The 17711-nt window shown below is 38.9% G+C and overlaps 1 protein-coding gene across 15 annotated transcripts in view; it reads right to left on the reverse strand.

The window, feature by feature from the left end:
- The window catches only part of CELF2 (CUGBP Elav-like family member 2), a 374712-nt gene that overhangs the window by 45385 nt on the left and 311616 nt on the right, over positions 1 to 17711 (reverse strand). For 14 of the 15 annotated variants that reach the window (XM_071734175.1, XM_071734168.1, XM_071734172.1 and 11 more), the window contains 3 exons: positions 12404 to 12483; positions 7318 to 7476; positions 5865 to 5928 (listed from right to left, as the gene is read on the reverse strand). In XM_071734175.1, the coding sequence (XP_071590276.1) occupies positions 5865 to 5928; positions 7318 to 7476; positions 12404 to 12483 (303 nt within the window). The remainder of the gene's footprint in view (positions 1 to 5864; positions 5929 to 7317; positions 7477 to 12403; positions 12484 to 17711) is intronic. The other variant, XM_071734178.1, reaches the window with a different exon arrangement.

Raw genomic sequence — 17711 nt, forward strand, 5'->3', positions numbered from 1 at the left:
TTTGAGAGCACGAGATGTACATTTTACAACTTCTCATGCTGCCCCCGACCCAAACTTTCACAAAATGAAGCAATTTGCCTCATTTCAGTCACCGCAGCTTCCCGCCTGTGATAACTGTAAATTCGGAATTACTGGGCATTCGTAGAGGAGGCAACTGAGTCATGAGCTGTTCCTGAAGACTTCCTAGGACTCATAAGCTCCTGGGTTTCCAAAACCACAACAAAATCACATTAGGAAACAGTTGAGATGTGCTTGCTGAACAACTTCCTAATAAATGATGACACTGGCTCCATTTTAGTGATAATATATGCATGGAGAATTACAGAGTCAATGGTGATTATCAGTTCCCACTAACTTGGTTCCCTCTTCTTCTGAAATTTTATTCTTCCCCATTATTAGGATTTATTCCTCCTGAACTGAATCCTGAGTGCACCTTAAGAATTGTGGATTAAGGTAAAATTTATCATCTCCAGGCCAGAAAGCAGCTATTTGCTAACACTGACGTCAGCCATTCCAGATGTTAAAAATGGGGGCAAAGGCTTCACAGCCTGGGTCTGAAAGAGTGTTTTGTTATTCCAGCAATATTTTAAGAATTTAAAAATAGATAAGAGGTTACCTCCATCAATCATATATATTCTGTGCCTACCTCTAGAGAAAAGCTGCTTATCTGAAACAGTGTTTAAGGTACACTGACCATTTAGTGTTTGATTTAGAAAAGCCCTTAGAACAACTTCTAAGTTTACTCTTGATTCTTCTGTTCTTTAAGAGTACATGCTTAAATCTGACTGAAAGTTAAAGTACCTACTTGACTCATGTAAGATTTCAGCTCATTTTCAAGTTCTGCATGCTCTAAACACACCCTGGCAGGAAACATGCTTTGCTCAATTGAAAGTTCCCCAGGCCTAATGGGAAGGATTTGTCTGATCTAACTTTATCTGAATAAAAGTTTCTCACACAGGCTCTTGCTAAAGTCAAAGAAGAGTGAGTGGTTGATTCATTTGATCCTAAAATGGACAGATTAACCCCAGCAGCCCTTGGTAGGATGAATGACAGACTGCATGCCTGATTTCCAAATTTCAGTGGGATGAATTCCACTCCCAGAAGCACCAAGGCAATAAAAATCTCCTCTCCTTTCCTTTCACTGTTCATGGCAAGCTCAGCCAGAGCTACAGATCTTGTGCCCAGACTTGGCCAAACTTTTGTGCACTATTGCCACCTGAATAAGCATGTCTGGTAAACTGCCAAGCACTGCTTTTCCTCTCCAGGTGCCTCTCCTTCTCCTGTGAGCAGCAGCAAATTGTGAGTGGAGAACAGCCTTGCTTGCTTCAAGCTCTGCCTCTCAAAAAAACAACAAAAAAAAGCTAAATGGAGTTGTTCAATTTATTAGCTAAAAAAGAAAAAGAGAAGCTAATTGTCTGGGTTCAATTAAAGTAGGGCTTTCAATGGAATTACTGTTACAAAAGCTCCATGGTTTTAGTCCCTGAGGTCAACACTTTCAAAACTGCCAGTTATCTTTTAAGAAACAGCTATCTCCCTTGAGCTGGAAACACTTTCACAGTGACCTTTATTTTTAATATGATATCCCTAAAGAGGTCATGGCAGGAGAATGCCTACTTCAGTATGGCTCTGCTGGAATGAAGCCACCAAAGAGTCAGAGGATATAAAGGATCCCTGGGCCAATGCAGAAGTATAGAGCTTTTGTGCAGATGGTCCTGGCTCCCAACTGGTCCCTCCAGATCTACTGAGCCAATCCAACAATTAGAGGAAAATATTCAGAAACCACAATCTCACAGAGTTTCTCTCACCCATCTGCTCCCACAGACTCTGCAACAGGAGGAAATCTGGCTTGAGTAACACAAGAAGGGTGAAATGGATGGAACAGGGCTCAGGCAGGGCCAGAAGTTCAACCCAAAATGCAATGAAACTGTGAGAGATTTTGGAAAGGACTAAAAAAAAAAAACAAAACTCACACCATATACTGGAAAATATAATAAGTCCTAGCTGTAGAGGGTTTAGGGATCTGAAAGCCAAAGCCATAAAAGCCAAAAGCTTGGTTCCTTCTCCTGCATGACTTCAGAAAGCAAAATACACTGTCTGTTCAATGAAATAAGAGAGAGACCAGACTCTTTGTGTCTTCCACAAGCAATGCTTATGTGCCCTGAATGGTCACACATGTAGAAATATTTCTGTACGAGTGAATATTTATTCCAAAGCATTTTACATCAACGGACAACTGAAAATCTTCATAGAACATGTATTTTTAGGCATTCCAACCTTCAACAATTGCCCTATGTAATATTAAACCTCCCTGGTTTTACTCTTGGTTTAGTAGTTCCCAAGCTCCTCTTAAACAGGCAGTTTTGCTTAAATAACTGCAGCTTTTAGGGTCTGATCCAGCACCAGGCAGAATCAATGCAAATGTTCAAGCAACATCAATCTCTTTTGAACTGAGCTTTCCATGCAATTTGTATACATTTGAAGGAGGAATCTTTTTTGCTTGAAAGGTTGCTAGTGCTTAATGTAGTTTGCACTGTCTTTTTAAAGTAAGACAATCAAATAACATAATGTAATTCATCTAAATTATTACCCTTCCCTAAAGACAAAGCACAGCCTAGGCACTGAGGCTTGAGAGCCATGTGAGAGAAAACACTGCCTTCAAATTAGCATCAGCAGATATTAGAGGCAGGGAGGGAAAGGGAGAAAGTGCTCACTGTAAAATAAAAACTCAATGATGCTATGAGCTTGCATGTTTTACAAATGATAGTGAAGCAGAGTTTGGTGATCAAGAACATTGTTACTCTAATACCAAAGGGAATATTGCCAACTCCCCAACTTTATTGCCAGTCTTGTCATATTATGCTGTTTTCTTTGGCTGGAGATAATTTAATGAAAATTTCATTTTTCAGTAAAAATGAGAAAACTTCAACTGGTGAACCAAGTGTGGAATCCCAAAGCTTGGAAAGCAAAGTAGCAAACTGCTGCCTTTTGTCTCTCACATTCTCCAATTCTCTTCAAACAAAAATGTCTAAACCCCTCCCCATCTTTCAACAAAACCAAAGAATCCCTGCTTTTGCTATGTATAAACTACTTTAAACAGACTGAGACACAGTATTAGGGAAAGGGACTTTAAAACTTCACACCAAAAATCAGTGTCCTTGCTCTCCTAGGTCCATGACCTCTTTAGGGATATCAGTGTCCTTGCCTTGATTTAAGAAAAAAAAAATCACTGAGGACTGTATGGCAAATATTTCTGCATGTGTGGAGGTGGGTGTGTGCTGTGTCCTTTCTGCTCAAGTCTTAGCAGTACAAATAAACACTTGCAGGTCTAAAGGTCTCTGATTATGAACAAAAGGCTGGCTGTACAAGAAATCTTAATTCAGCAAACTGTGACTTCATAGGGACAAATTGAGATGCTGGAGCCCTGACAGGTAAGTAAGACTGAAACTTCAGTGGCCTGTGTGGATTTTGACCAAACTTTTAGTGTAAGCTTTTTAGTGGTAAGCCCATCCATTGACTTCAAAGAGAAAAAAGCTGGACCCCTCAAACACAGATTTCAAAGAACCTGCAAGCTGTAAGGACAGATCTTCTTTAGCATCTTACTCAATTTTGTCCAGATTTTATTCCTCCCCTTGAAATATTTTATTAATAGGCAATATTGAAATACATATTAGACTCATTTTTGTAAAATGAACCTATACATCTTAAGTTAAAAACTTAAGCCTTTATAAACATCCAAGGATGGCTTCAGGAGGTAGTGTGAGATCTTGCTGCAGAAACAGGATTAATTTCTATTTCTTTCACAAAACAAATCTTTAATACTATATGCACTGCATGACATAGTTCTGCATGATTTCTGGGGAGAAGATAGGAATTTTCAGTTCTATTGATGAAGTAGTTCTTAGTCTTTGGCACTTTCATTTAGCTGCACCTCAGAAAGAAATTCAGTATTGCTAAGTTTAGTCTGAACATAGAAGTTTAAGGGTAACATGTTTTGGGGAAAGAATGGAGTAAATTTCAAGATGTTTTGATACCATTAATATAAGATTAAATATATGTCTTTTCCATGAGAGGCAGACAACCATTAAACTATCCCACAGAGGAGGGCACTAGCAGTCTAATCTGTATTCAGGAAGGCATTTCCCTCAGGTAAGAATGATGTACCACTACAATTTCTTAAGATGACTTTCTACTAGTTTCAAGACCATATGATTTTCAGACAGAAAATCACAACCTAGATTGAAAGCCCACCCTTAAATTACTTGACTACAATTGTTAGTTTCAACACAGTTCTTGAAGACAAAGCTGAATCTCTAAGGGTGAGAAACAAGCAACTGAAAACTTCCAAGCAATGGGTATCACATTATTTTTCCTCAGTGTCTCAATTCTTTCATTTTGTAGACCTAACCAAATATGAAAACATTAAACACAATCTCTGAGCAAAAAGCCACTTCCAAAATTGCCAAGTATAAAACTGTTACAGGACTGTTCTGTTTATCATATTAAGATACGTTTTTGTGATGAAAAAATGCTAGATTGCAAGTGTAACATAATAGAAGCAGCAAGCACTGCCAGCAGGTCTGAGGAAGAGAGAATAATTCAGAGATATTGTCATCTGTAGGCCAATTTATATTGTCAGACAGCAGGTTCACATTAGTCTCTGATGTCACTGCAATAATGGCATAATATAATGGTTGAGCAAAGAATACCTTGTGGGGTATGGCTATACAGTGTGGTGTATCTATACTTGTTAAAGTGGTTCAGGATCCATTCAAAGCAGAAGAAGCAAAAGACCAGGATTAAAAGAAGAGTGAGAAATGCTGTTCATAAAGACTTCTGAATATTTTAGCCCTTGTTTTGCGATGATGAAGCAAGCGCAATGCTGTATTTCATTGATTCAGTGTGCTCATGATTAAAATAAACTAATGTAGCAATTTAGGGGTTTTGTGCTTCTTTTTTTTTCCCCCTCAAACAAGAAAAAAAGCTTTTTAACAGTTTCTCGCGGCAGGCATAATGTGCATCTGTGCTCTGATTTACTGCACATGCTGCCTTCTCTAGCATCATGTTAAGTTAGGGTATCAGCATGGTAGGTCACACAGTGGGAGTGACCTTTTGCTAATCACTACACATCAGTTACTACTGGCACACAGCTCATTACTAAGAAACCCTCCAACTAGCTGGCTTTCAAATCCACTCACGCTTTGATTTTTTTTTTCCCTTTTCATTCTTTTTTTTTTTTTTTTTTTTTTTTTTTTCCCCCAGACTAAAGATTAGACTTTTACATAGAAGCTTCTGTTGTGTAATTTTGTCAACTAGGGTTCCAAAGTCAAAAAGGCACCCAGTTAATTTTCCATGATTATAAAAAGAGCCTGGAAATTCATACTGAAGGTAGGCCTGTAATCTTGGGTTTCATTAAAAAGGTCAGAACATTTCTACTCAGCACCTATTATTAAAATGTTTGAGGGCTGCCATTAATTTGATTTTTCAGGACACAGAAATCTCACTGGAAATTAGAATGTAATCCTGCTGTTGCTTTACTGACACTTTTCATAGGGTAGGATATGGCTGCAGGGACTAAGAGCTCTCCTGCAATTTACAATTGGTTACTTTGGACAAATGGCAGGTGACTAATGCAAGACAAACTGTTTGCACAACCTGGGAGCACTGGGTTTAATTTCAGTTTCTGAAAGAGGGGAGAAAGTGTTTCTATTGACGTTGAACCTCAAGCTGTCCCCTGCCAATACATCTGCCACATTTCATACACAACACCCCCCTCCAGTCCCAACAATGTGATTATTAGAGATACAGAATTCAATAGTTTAAGAATACAAAACAGCTGGAGCAAAATGAAACGGGTTTTAACTTACCGGCCATTTGCTGAATGCCGCTGAAGGCACCCAAGTTACTGGAGGAAGTTGCTTGCTGCAGAAGCTGCAAATTAACAACACAACACAGCAATCTATCTGACATTAATGTAACAAATGAAGATAAAACCAAAATGAGCTATCATTTCACATTTGGAGTATTTATTCTTTCCTTTAACTTTATATAGTCTCTTGCTTCTGTTGGAATGAACATCCCTAGAGTCAATGCTGTAAATCCATATTAATGTCTAATCTCTATTAAGAAACACAGAGACACAAGGGAAACTCAATAACATTGCTGCTTTAAAACAATTAATCAATTTATTCTTTTTAACAACCAGGTGTTAAATCTATTTAAACCAACATAGCGTGACTAATTACAACCCTCTGTAGTCTAGTAGTTACCATAACTCATCTCTGTCAATCACAGTCCATTCTCCCCCACTCCCTTGAATTCAGTTGTTTCTTTATTATCTTTATGAATCAAGCACACAGATAGTCATTAGATGGTTATTTGTATATAACAACTTAGTCTACCTCAGTATTAATTAGCCTGCCTCAGTACTAATATATATTTTTAATCGCCAGGTAAATTGCTGTTTATGGTTCTATCACTACACCCAAACACTGTATGCATACAAATTATATAGTGATGCATACACACTACATATATATATGGACGTATCTGCTTGTCTAACTTGGAACCATCAGGAACTTTCCAAGTGATCCAAAAGCTGCTCAGCCAGCTCCAGAGCCACCAAATGCAGATGCTCCCTCTCAGCTGTGCTGCCTGGAATTCTCTCCTGGCCATCCAGGACTGAAGACACATGGCTGTGCATTTCAGATTTCCCCAGCAGGGCCAGCAGCTAATGTCTGTTTCTCATCTTATAAATGGACCAAGGAAAATACCATTATAAATTTATGAGAAACAACTTGCTTTTCCCTGCCATCTTTGCTTTCTGTACCAGGTAGAATGAACCACAAATATTTAATATTGACAGGACCATAACTTCAAGTGAAAGCAATGTCCAAAATGAAAATGTGGAAAATCAGAAAACTGAGCCACAACATTCTAGTTCAAAGGCTGCACCATATAGATATGGCCCCTACAGTGTTCAGCTGCCTATCTGTCCTCCCCTAAGGAAGAACTTACATTTTATTCCAGCTATGAAAAATGGACTCTGACATTGAAAAGAACTATAAATGTAATGGAATCAAGTTTTATTTTGCAGCACAAGTAAACTTTAAACCTTGCCTTGGACAGCACTGACACATCTTGAAATGTTTATTCTAATTCATGGTTATTTATTTTTAGACCATGCGATAAACATACCGAGTTTTTTTATGTAGAAGACATGCACCATATCCTGAAGGATTCAGCAATTTATTGCAAGGAGTTTACTAGAGCCGATTTACCATGGTTCTCAAATAAATACAGTGTAACACAGTCACTTACAGCTAGGTATTGTGGTGTGAGTCCTCCGAGACCTGTGAGGTTTCCCCAAGTGGCAGTATTGAGCTGTTGCATCTGCTGTGCCAACTGCTGCTGCAAACGCCGCTGCTCCTTGTCCTTTTGGGTATCAGCAAACTTCACCACGATTGGCGAAGAGCAGCCCTGTGGTTGGACAGATCAGGAAAGACAGAAGTGTTAAACCCCACCGAGTCACCCCTGCATCCTGAGCTCAGCCGTGACCCACGGGGCCAGAAGCAATGGCACAACCTGGTGGCTCACCCTCTCTGACTGGCATATGTAGGACCAGAAGCATCTTAGGAAAAGAGGCTACGGAGAAATTATTGATTCCCCAGTTCCTTTCACAAAGCACCTTTCCTCGGGCTCTCTTTTTCCTTTCAGCTATCAAAACTGCTGCCAGAGACAGCGATGTGTACCAGTCCTCTTTAATTAAGCTTCACAGCTGATGAGATGGATGTGATGCTTTGTCTGCAGTCTGTTTTCAAGGCTTTTCTCCAAAGCGAGAGGTGTGCAACCTCCCTGCTGCCAGGGACCACACAGCCAACACCCCCCTGCCACCACGGGCTGGCTCTGTGGTCCCACTGGGTGCAGCTGGCTTGTCAGCCCAGTGTGAATAGACTGTGAGGAACTGACTCAGTGCAGTGCTCAGCACCAACAGGTCATCAAAGTGTATCAAGGACCCCCAAGTCTCAAGAGGGCACAAAGGACGATGATGCTGGGACAATTCACCTACCTGCAGTCTGCTCCCAGGCATCCTTTGTAACAAGCACCCTTAAGATGTGAACAAAGGGCAGGATGCAGACCAAAATGACAGATTTTTGGGGAAGCCCATTCCCAATTGCCACTATTTCTACTATTCCTTCTAAAAGCCTCTTGTTATGTGTTAAGGGAGTGCTGTAAGACAGCTTAAGAAATAGGGAGGCTGTGAGAAGGAACCTATGTCTCTGCAGCCTATGCCTCACCCATGTCTGAGGGAACCTTGAGAAGAAGTAGGGGGTCATGGACCAGACAGACTTTTGAGGTAAGTTGGATATTTCCCTGGGACTTCAGGTCAGGTATTCCTGGGCAAAGTCACTGAGAGAACAAGACATATGAATAAAAAACATGTCTCTGTTGCTCCCGCTCTTTCTTTTCCCCCACCAAGAGAAAAAAAAAAAGTTTTCATGTTTTAACCTTTCAAGTCTTCATCTCCTCAAACTAAGGGAGCAAACTATATACTGCAATGATTCAGTTCTTCAAATTATTCAACCATTTTGTGACTCATAGAAACTGTCAATCCATTTCATACTGTTTTCCAAATTCATAGAATCCAGTGAATACTTCCCCCCACCCGCCACACTTTGTAATACTAATTTCTTGTCTAACTTCAATCTGAACACAATGGTAGGAGTGAGAGGTGACTCAAGTCCAAAAAACACAGAAGCACTTCAGCCAAATTGTGTAGTGTGGGATGGGGAGCAGGGTGCTATTTAACCTAACTTCCCATGGCTGCTCTCACATCTGTCAACATCTTCAGAGAGGTTCCTGTCCTCTGTGATTTACAAAAAGCAGCCATGTACCTTTTCTCTGAAGAATCTCACACCAGGACAATAGATAAGAATATTCATAGTCATCAGCTGAAATGGTGAAATAAACCAGAATAATAAAATCTCTTGTATGAAGATCTCCTGTCAACACTGTTCCTTTGGAATGATCTTAGAAAATCATCAATTGTGATTTATTATTCCACCTCCAACACCTTTCCTGTGTGTTTCATTGTAAAAATGTCTATCAGTGTTTCAGTGAGGAAGAAAGGAGATACATACCACTCCAGCAATCAAATAAAGATTATGAAGGAGTCAGCTTATTACACAATTACCTCTCTCCAGTGATGTTTCATACTAATATTAAAAACAAGACCCTTAAAAAAAAATTAAAAAAAAGGAAGAAAACAAAAAAGGAGCTCGGGGTGACGAGTGTGAGACAGATTTTTCTGTTTGCATTGTTTAAAAAGCAAACTCTCTTTCTACTTTATATGAGATTTGGTAGCACTGGGCTAACTAAAACCAGAACTCACTGCCTTCTACCTAGATGTGCAGAAGAATTTCCAAGGAAATAGAAATGAATTTCAAGGGAAGAAATATTATCTGGCTATTTCAGTTCTCAATTCAGCAGCTCAGCACTCAACACTACAGCTTACATCAAATTTATGAATGTTTAAATGTCAGTAAATTGTATAAAAACAATATCTCTGCAATTTATGAATCTATAATTCTTTTTTTCAGTGTCTGCTCTATATTTCATCACTTCATCATTTTCAAGAGAGCAAACATTCTGAAAACTGAAATTATATGTAGCAAGTGCCTCTATATGAGAAAAGAGTTGTTATTGTTGCATCAAATTTACTCCATCATAACAAATTAGTGTCTTCTACTGGTGCTGCATTTGAATGGCTTGAACAAACAAACAAAATAACCTCGACAGAAATGAGACAGAAGAGCAAAAACTTAGACCAGCAATTATGTTTTTAAAATCAGTTGATTTAACGAGGTCAGAATGTTAGGTGGAAAGAGCAGTAGGAGAATTTATTATTCTAGGAGATGTGCTCATCTGGACATTAACAGCCCCATTGTTCTTTCTTGGTCCACTTTGAAATTTCACCTTGGTCAATAATGCACGCCAAAGAACTGAAAACAATGGATTTTTTTTTTTTTAAATCTGCAAATCTGTAATTGCAATGAAATGTAGTTGTGTATTATACACTGTCTTCCCAGTGCACTTTTGTCTGCAAAAAACCCACCAAACAAAAATGTCCAAGGACCACTTGGAGAGTTGAGATTTAACACTAACCCCAAGTTAACTTTTTACTAGAAAACTACAAGCAAAAGTGAGTAAAATTTTTTGGCTTAAAGAATTCTTTTTGTTTCGTGCTTTTCCGTTTTATATCTTGAGAGGAAGCTCCCAGCACATACATAAGGTGTATCTCCCTTCCTCATTCAATGGTATGGTATCTCCACCCCATTTAGTGCCATTTTCTTTCCAACAGCTGGTTCTGGCTTCCTATTTTTCTGTGTATTGGCAAGAGAGTATGTACAGACTTTGCTGAGCCCCCCACAGAGCTGGAGCAAGTATCCCTTCAGAGTTCCTAAGAAGGGACTCACAGCCTGAGCTGAACTGACACAAAGACCCAGATGTTCAAAGTGGAAAACAGTTGGAGTCACCATGCAGATTTTGGGATCTCACTGATGATGTCACTAAAGGTGTTGAGAAGCATTTGATCCAAGAGTAACTATTCTATAGAACTAAGGTCAACAGGAGCATCACATCAGGATGCAGGCTCTTTTGGAGCACTGCATGTAACAGGAGAATGGGAGAATTTGTCTGAGAGGTCTGTCTAATTCTCTCTTTAATTGTACCATCTTCTGAAGTAGAGCTGTGTAAATTTCATTTTGCTAGACAGAAAAATACATTAAAACACATGGAAAATATAGGTAAAACAGAGTATTACCAATAAGCATTTCCTCTTTACTTGGAATCAAACCCAGTAAAACATACAGATCTGAATTAATGGAGCAGTGCATGGCAGACAAATTACTACGAGTATTATTTCGGAGACTCAAAGTGGCAGTTTTTTCACAGTATCCTGTCAGACTGCACAGATTGTATAACATCAGCTTTCTAGTAAAGATAATTTCAATTATTCTCATGTCATTGGCAGATTCTCATCTAAAACTGTATACTCAGAGTCTAAAAATGCATTGCACTGAAAAGAAAACACATCGATTATAAAAGAAGCTCAACCAAATTCAAACATGATGTTTGGAAAGACAATAATAGCTTTGCAATGCCAATATCATTACTGGTAGTATACAGAAAATAGTTAGAGACATTTTCATGCACTGGCTTGATTTTTTTTATCTTCTTATCCTCCTCTCTCCACCCTCCCACCCCTGGTCTCCCCCCTTGGCTCGTTACACAAAGCAGCTCAACGACATGACGCAATAATGACTGTTTAGCACCCAGCATGCTTTGGGAGACTAGAGCATTGCAAAGAAAAATCACTGAGAAAATGAAAATTAAAAAAAATTGAGAGGTCCTGGTGGAAAAAGAAATAAAATTAAAAAAAAAAAAAAAAAGAAAAAAAAAAAAAGAAACAAGTGCACATAACATCAATGCCACCTCTGAGAAAAATCATCACTACACAAAGATACAGTATACATAATACAGTATAACATGCACTCTCCAATGTTAAGCTAGAAGATCCAGAGTAAGAACAGACTTCATACTTGTGAGGTCTTTTGTGCAAAATTCTGAAAGACCATGACAAAAATCACAGACTGAAAAAAGTTTTGAGATTGCCAGACAAGCTGTGGCATTCGATAATGACTCCAATGAAGGGACTGTTAGCCTGCAGCTATAGTCACATTAAGTGAAGAGGTTTAAAGTTTTGTCTTGCTCATCATTACAAAATACGAGGCTGTAGAGGCAGTCTGGGAGGAAATAAACAGGGTTGCTTACGAGGGGACAGCCACGATGGTGCTCTGTTGGAAGTGCCACACTTTGATATGCTCTGTCACCATTAGCATTTTTATTGGCAACATGAAGAAGGAGAAATTATATTAACTTAAAAAGAGATTCTATTTGCAGGAAAACACATGCACTAGTAACTCAGCGTGGCCAGGTTAAATCTCTTGAGATTTTCCTCAGAGCAGCACAAACCACAGCACTTAAAAATCTATTTAAAAGACACCGAGGTTTTTCTTTGGGGACGTGTGCGTTAAAATTAAAAGCAATTTACTCATCAGATTTACTCTGAGCATGACTCAGGAGTGGTATTCACAGCATTTTTAGTTTCTGCCCAATGCCAGTGGAAACGGGATCAAGAGCCGTGTTTGGATACCACGGCGACCTCATTGTGTGCTTTCAGGTCATTAAGAAAAATAAGCTTGAGAAAGAGAGGTAGAGTGAGTTGGTAAAAAGTTTAAATCTGTGATTGTCATGTGTCTGATATGGTCCAGGAGAGCATGGCTTTACCATTCGCAATCATTTGCACAAAGAAAACAAAGAAAGGGCAAATGATACAGTACTGTACCTCCATGGTCTGAGACTGGTGCATGGCTTTGATTGCATTCTGTGCCATTGCCCTTGTAGAAAATGTGACAAACGCACAGCCTGTGGGAACAAGGGGACAGGGAGCAGGAAAGACAAAAAACAACAAGACAAAAGGGTTGGACGCTTGTTAAACCAACACAGTCTACGAGAACGGCCACAAGACGACACTGTTCTCAGTAGTACATAAAAATAAACAACTTCTCTAGTTTATTTATTGACAGTGCTGACTTGCTAATCTGACCATAGATGAAAGAAAAAAAATCAGGTGGGGATGTGTGAGGAGAAAGGTTTTTTCAATTTAATTTTGTTTGTGGTTTTTTTTTTTTTTTTTTAATTTTTTTGTTACATTTGGTTTTGTGCTTTAGCCACAGGGTTAGAATTAAGTAAGGCTTTTATGTAGACTTTGGATTGCAGTTTAGTCTGTTCAGACCATGCATTAACAACTGCTTGCTATGGCTTTTGTGCAGGAAAACTGTGGATAGTCAATAAATGACTGGCACCACTGGCAGCTGAATTGGGAATTTAAAGGAGTCTGTAAAGTCACACATTTTTGTGATGCACCAAGAACAACAGTACAAATAAGGATGAGGAAAAACTCCACTGTCTACCTTCCAACTAGGTGAAAAGACTCAGACAAAATTCAGTAATGTAGGTGGAGTCTCAACATTTAGGAAAATAACATTTAAAATAAAAATCTTTATGATCTTCCTTTCTCTGAGCCCTAGGTACAAGTATAATTCTTCGATCTATGACAGCTACCACCAACTTGAACAATTCTGAAGCTATGTGCATGAACACCCAAAAAATCACTTTTCTCTCTCCTCAGCCTTTTAAATTGTAATAAAAAGCCAGTAGGCTAATTCCTGGGCTATTTTTCCACCCTTTTACTATTGTCAGTCATACCTACACCGGGCATGGTACAGGTCAGCCTTTTTAGTGCATGACTCACTGCCCTTTTGACTAATAAAAACATTGCCTTCTGAGATTTACATTTTATTCTTCATGCACCCTTGGGTACCTTAAAGAAAAAGACTGTGAAATTAATGCAGATTCAGGCTGATTTTGTAATAATACCATGGCACACTAAAAGCTTAGCTAAAGCAACACAGTCTTATTTCACTTATGATCTCTAATGACTTTAAAAGTGCATTGATTTTCAGCTCCCTTAGCCTTGCACAGTTTGAACTTAGGTTTCAGAGAATAATTTAGTGTTCCACTCAATTTCCTCAAAACATTATTATTATTACTACTTAAAAGATTTCCAAATGAAGCAAATCTAAGCACTCAGAGGCTAAAGCATATTGTCATTTTAGAGCTAATGCATGAAAGCTGCATTCTGGCATCAAAAATACAATATTGTTGCCCCTGTGGCCAATGGGCAAAATAAACCATTTTGCAATCCAACAAGCAACAGATTGTTTGGTTTATGTAAATCAATTTGAGGCATAAAATACCTTTTCTTTTTTGCTCTGTGTGTACCTGGTAAGATTATCAAGTCAAGACTGTATTCACATTTTAATCAAACAACAGTAAGAGAAAGCAATGCCTGATCATTACCCAAAAGCACTACATCTAGTCATGAAAATAAAGTCAATGCATTTTTGCATCATGCAGTATTTTTTTTTCTCCTTAATGTAAAAGCCCTTTATACAAGAGATACATAAGTTGACTTATGTACCTCTGGCTGATAGGTGAGCGTGATTAAATCAGAAGTCAGAATTTTTTTAGGCAAACTTCATGGCAGTGTTGTGATTCTGCATATTTCTCAGGTAACATAACAGCTGCTGATGTCTTACTGCTGTTTAGCCACAAAACGTGTTGCTATACTATTCTTATTCAGAAACAAATTTCTGTCAAAGAAAACGATGTAACAAAACAGCTTTCTGTACAGCAATCTAGACAAAATGTGCAGTAGAAGGTAAATAAACTACAGTACCTCTGCTAGATTCCATATTGCTGCTGTGCACTAAAATTAAAGAGGCTCAAATTTACCGTCAGTCTCCAAGTAATCGCTTCCAAAAACATTTCTGTTATTATGATTAACAGAGGAAATAACACCAAGGGTTTTCATTTATCATCTTGCAAATTCAATGGGGGATGAGCACAAATAGAGATATACTGGAGGGCAGGCAAGAAACCCCATACAGAGCTTTGAATAATATTGTTTATAATGGTCAAGAAACTGCTTCATTCACTTCTCTTGCTCTCATTATCCAGGAGTGTGTACCATAGTGACAATTACTGAATGGAGGTTTAGAACGCATAAGAAGCATGTAAAATGTCAACAAAAATCAATAAGACACAGTTTATGCATTTATCACAATTTCTACCCAGCAGTACTGCTGTAAGTAACTTACTGAGAGATGTTGCAATTAGCAGGTCTCAAAAGAAATGTGACTCAACAGAGAAACAAAGCTGTGCTCCTCTCAAGATAAAGCAGGCTCCCTCTTCCCTCCCTTAAGCTTTTTCTCTTTTTAACCACAAAGCTCAGCTGTTGGGGACTTTCAGTGCCCAACACTACCCCAAAACCTCCCTCCTCATTCCTTAGCCCAAATCCATCTGTGTGGATCCCTTGGCTTTTGTCATGGAGTGAAAAGACCTTGGTAGCAGATCTCTGTAAAGTGCCACAGAGTGAGCTCCCAATTTAAAAGAAACTTGTTCTCTGGGCAAGAGGAGTGCCTGATGAATGAGGTTATGCAGTTTTAATATGAGCATTTGGAAAAAGCATTCCACTGAGAAGATGGGACTGCATTTTAATTACAATTTGTCAGCCAGAGGCTACGAGGTTAGGTCCCCTTGTTATCTTCAGTCAGCAGGCTACTTCCCCCCAATGGACAGTGACCATTTGCACAGTAAATATCCAATTTGCCTCAATAACCAAGGTAAAAACTCAATAGACAACCTTATTTCTAAATTATTTGATAACCTAGACCTTCAGTTGTTACTGTCAAGCACTCTAATTAAATGCAAGTGAATTTAACTATTCAGACACCACTACATGTATTCACATTCAAGGCTACCAAGCCTGGACACTCAGACACAAAATTTTGGTATTTATTATGTGTGTACACACATATTTCTATGTATGAACCATGGGATCCTTTCCTTGACCAGACTGACACACTGGAGGGGAGCTAAGCCTGAACTCAGTCACTGAAATTCCATCCACTTAACTCCATCTCTGAACTTGCATGTATAATTTAGGTATGAAAAAAACCTGTTTAGGAGGCTGGTTTTGTGGGGCACCTAGAATTGAATCAGAAGCCAATTTTTAAGCACACTGGATTTCACTTTTTTAAAGCTCTGCCTGAACCATCCTGGACTGTTGCTGCAGCAGTTTCTGAAGGGTTGAGAAAACCCTTTCCAGCATACTCTCACTCACTGTATCTCATGGATACAGGTGGTCTTTTGGGAACATACTGCTAGCTTTAGGACTGTAAATCACAATTACAAGAGGACAAGACTAATCAGATTTCATGCCTCGTGGTGCAAGGAAACAAGAAAGGATTTCCATGGCCTCTTACCCCATCCTATGAAACACTGCATTGATTGTAGTGCCGTGGGCTGAGGTCTTCCGGACCAACAGCTACAATCAAATTATTACTGTTCTACCATACTGAGTCCTGATACTCAATTACTGCCTTCCTACAGGAGCTATGGAGCTCTCCAGGAGAGAAAATGTGGAAATGGGGATATTTCTATAGCTAATGCCCTGAAATTACTTTTTTTTTTTTGTACCAACAGCTATCTAACCACAAAACCCCCCCCCCCCAAAATAAAATAATAAAAAAAAATCCTTTTGTAAATACGGACAACCTGCAAGTGACCTTGCAATTATTTATCACCTCTGGTTTCAAAATGTCAGGGATCACTAACAGGAACAAAAGGGGAGGGAGGAAGGAGGTTTAAGAGTTTTCATTTCTCCTCCAAGGCTGCCTTCCCCCTACACCAGAGAAATGATTGACTGGAGAAAGGCTTCTCAAAGCAATTTCCTTCTGCAGGCAGAATTGGGGGGAGGCAGCCTGCCCTGTCACAAAGGGGATTTTGGAGCACATTATCACATTTGCCATCTTGGCTGAAAGAATATTTAAACTTCCAGGATTGGTCCGTACCACCCTCCTGCCCCAAACTGAAGGAGAATTTTGAAGAAGCTGCAAAATTGGAAAACCTTCTTCCTCAACCCATGCTGTCCTAAACCTAGGGCTTGCTGCTCGAGTGACTGAATTATCTGAAGTATTTAAAAAAGCTTAGTACTGCTCCATTTCAGCTCCTGCTTCACTTCTCATCTCAGGCTTTCATAGACTGTCTTGAAACGTTCAGTCAGCAGTTCACACAGTCAAACATAACATCAATACTTGGGAGATGCAACTGAAGAAAAACATTTTTAAGTATGGAGGCCTCAAGGTAAGGGGTCTGATTTCATACCTACATAATAAACCTCCCCTGTAAAATTAGTGTGGCCTAGCAGAGCTTTTAAAGACCCCAATGCCTCAATGAAGCCAAAAAGAGATGCAAAACACCTAGATACTTTTAAATCAAGCCTAGAGTTAAAAATGGAAGTTAAAAACCCCATGGCTTTAAAGTTCTGGAGATGAAAGAAAAAGGCAGATACATTTTTTTAAAAAATACATAGTGACTCTGACACAGAAGAAGGTTCCAGAGATTTTCAAAGTCATCTGAGCAATCACAGCACTACACATGGTGGCTGCGCAGCTGGTGGTGTAATGGTTGCACTACAGCTTCCTAGTTCACTGTAAACAAGGTTTTTTCTATGCTTTTTGTGAAGAAACAATAGTAAAAAGCTGCCAGAATACTCCTGCAAGAAGTAGTTGGGATCCTCTGAGATGAAAGCCTCTATTTAAAGATGAAGCTCAAATAACAAGCTACGGAAATTGAAGCATGATAAAAATAAGCTCTAGTTGTGTTAAAATATTTCTAGCTGAGATTGCAAAGTAGACTTTCCCTTTTCTACACTGTGCTAATATTGCACAGTCTGGAGGAAGGATGAGCCTAGGAAACAGCCTTCTAATGAAGACATCACACAAAAATCTTAGGGGTTAAAATACACTTCTGCTACAAATTAAGATATCAAATTGTGAACTGTACAGACATTTGGTCATTAGGTACTGCTTAATACACAATGACAGGTCTGAGAGCAAGTGCAACAACTTAGCCCAAAGTAAGGCATTTTGGAAAAGTCACAGTGAATCTCTTTAATTTATGCATATCAGGCACATAAAAGGAAAGAGGTACATCCTGTTAAATTCCTCATCAATTTGATTTTACTG

This window comes from Heliangelus exortis, chromosome 1 (genome assembly GCF_036169615.1).
Source record: "Heliangelus exortis chromosome 1, bHelExo1.hap1, whole genome shotgun sequence".
NCBI classification, from domain to species: domain Eukaryota; kingdom Metazoa; phylum Chordata; class Aves; order Apodiformes; family Trochilidae; genus Heliangelus; species Heliangelus exortis.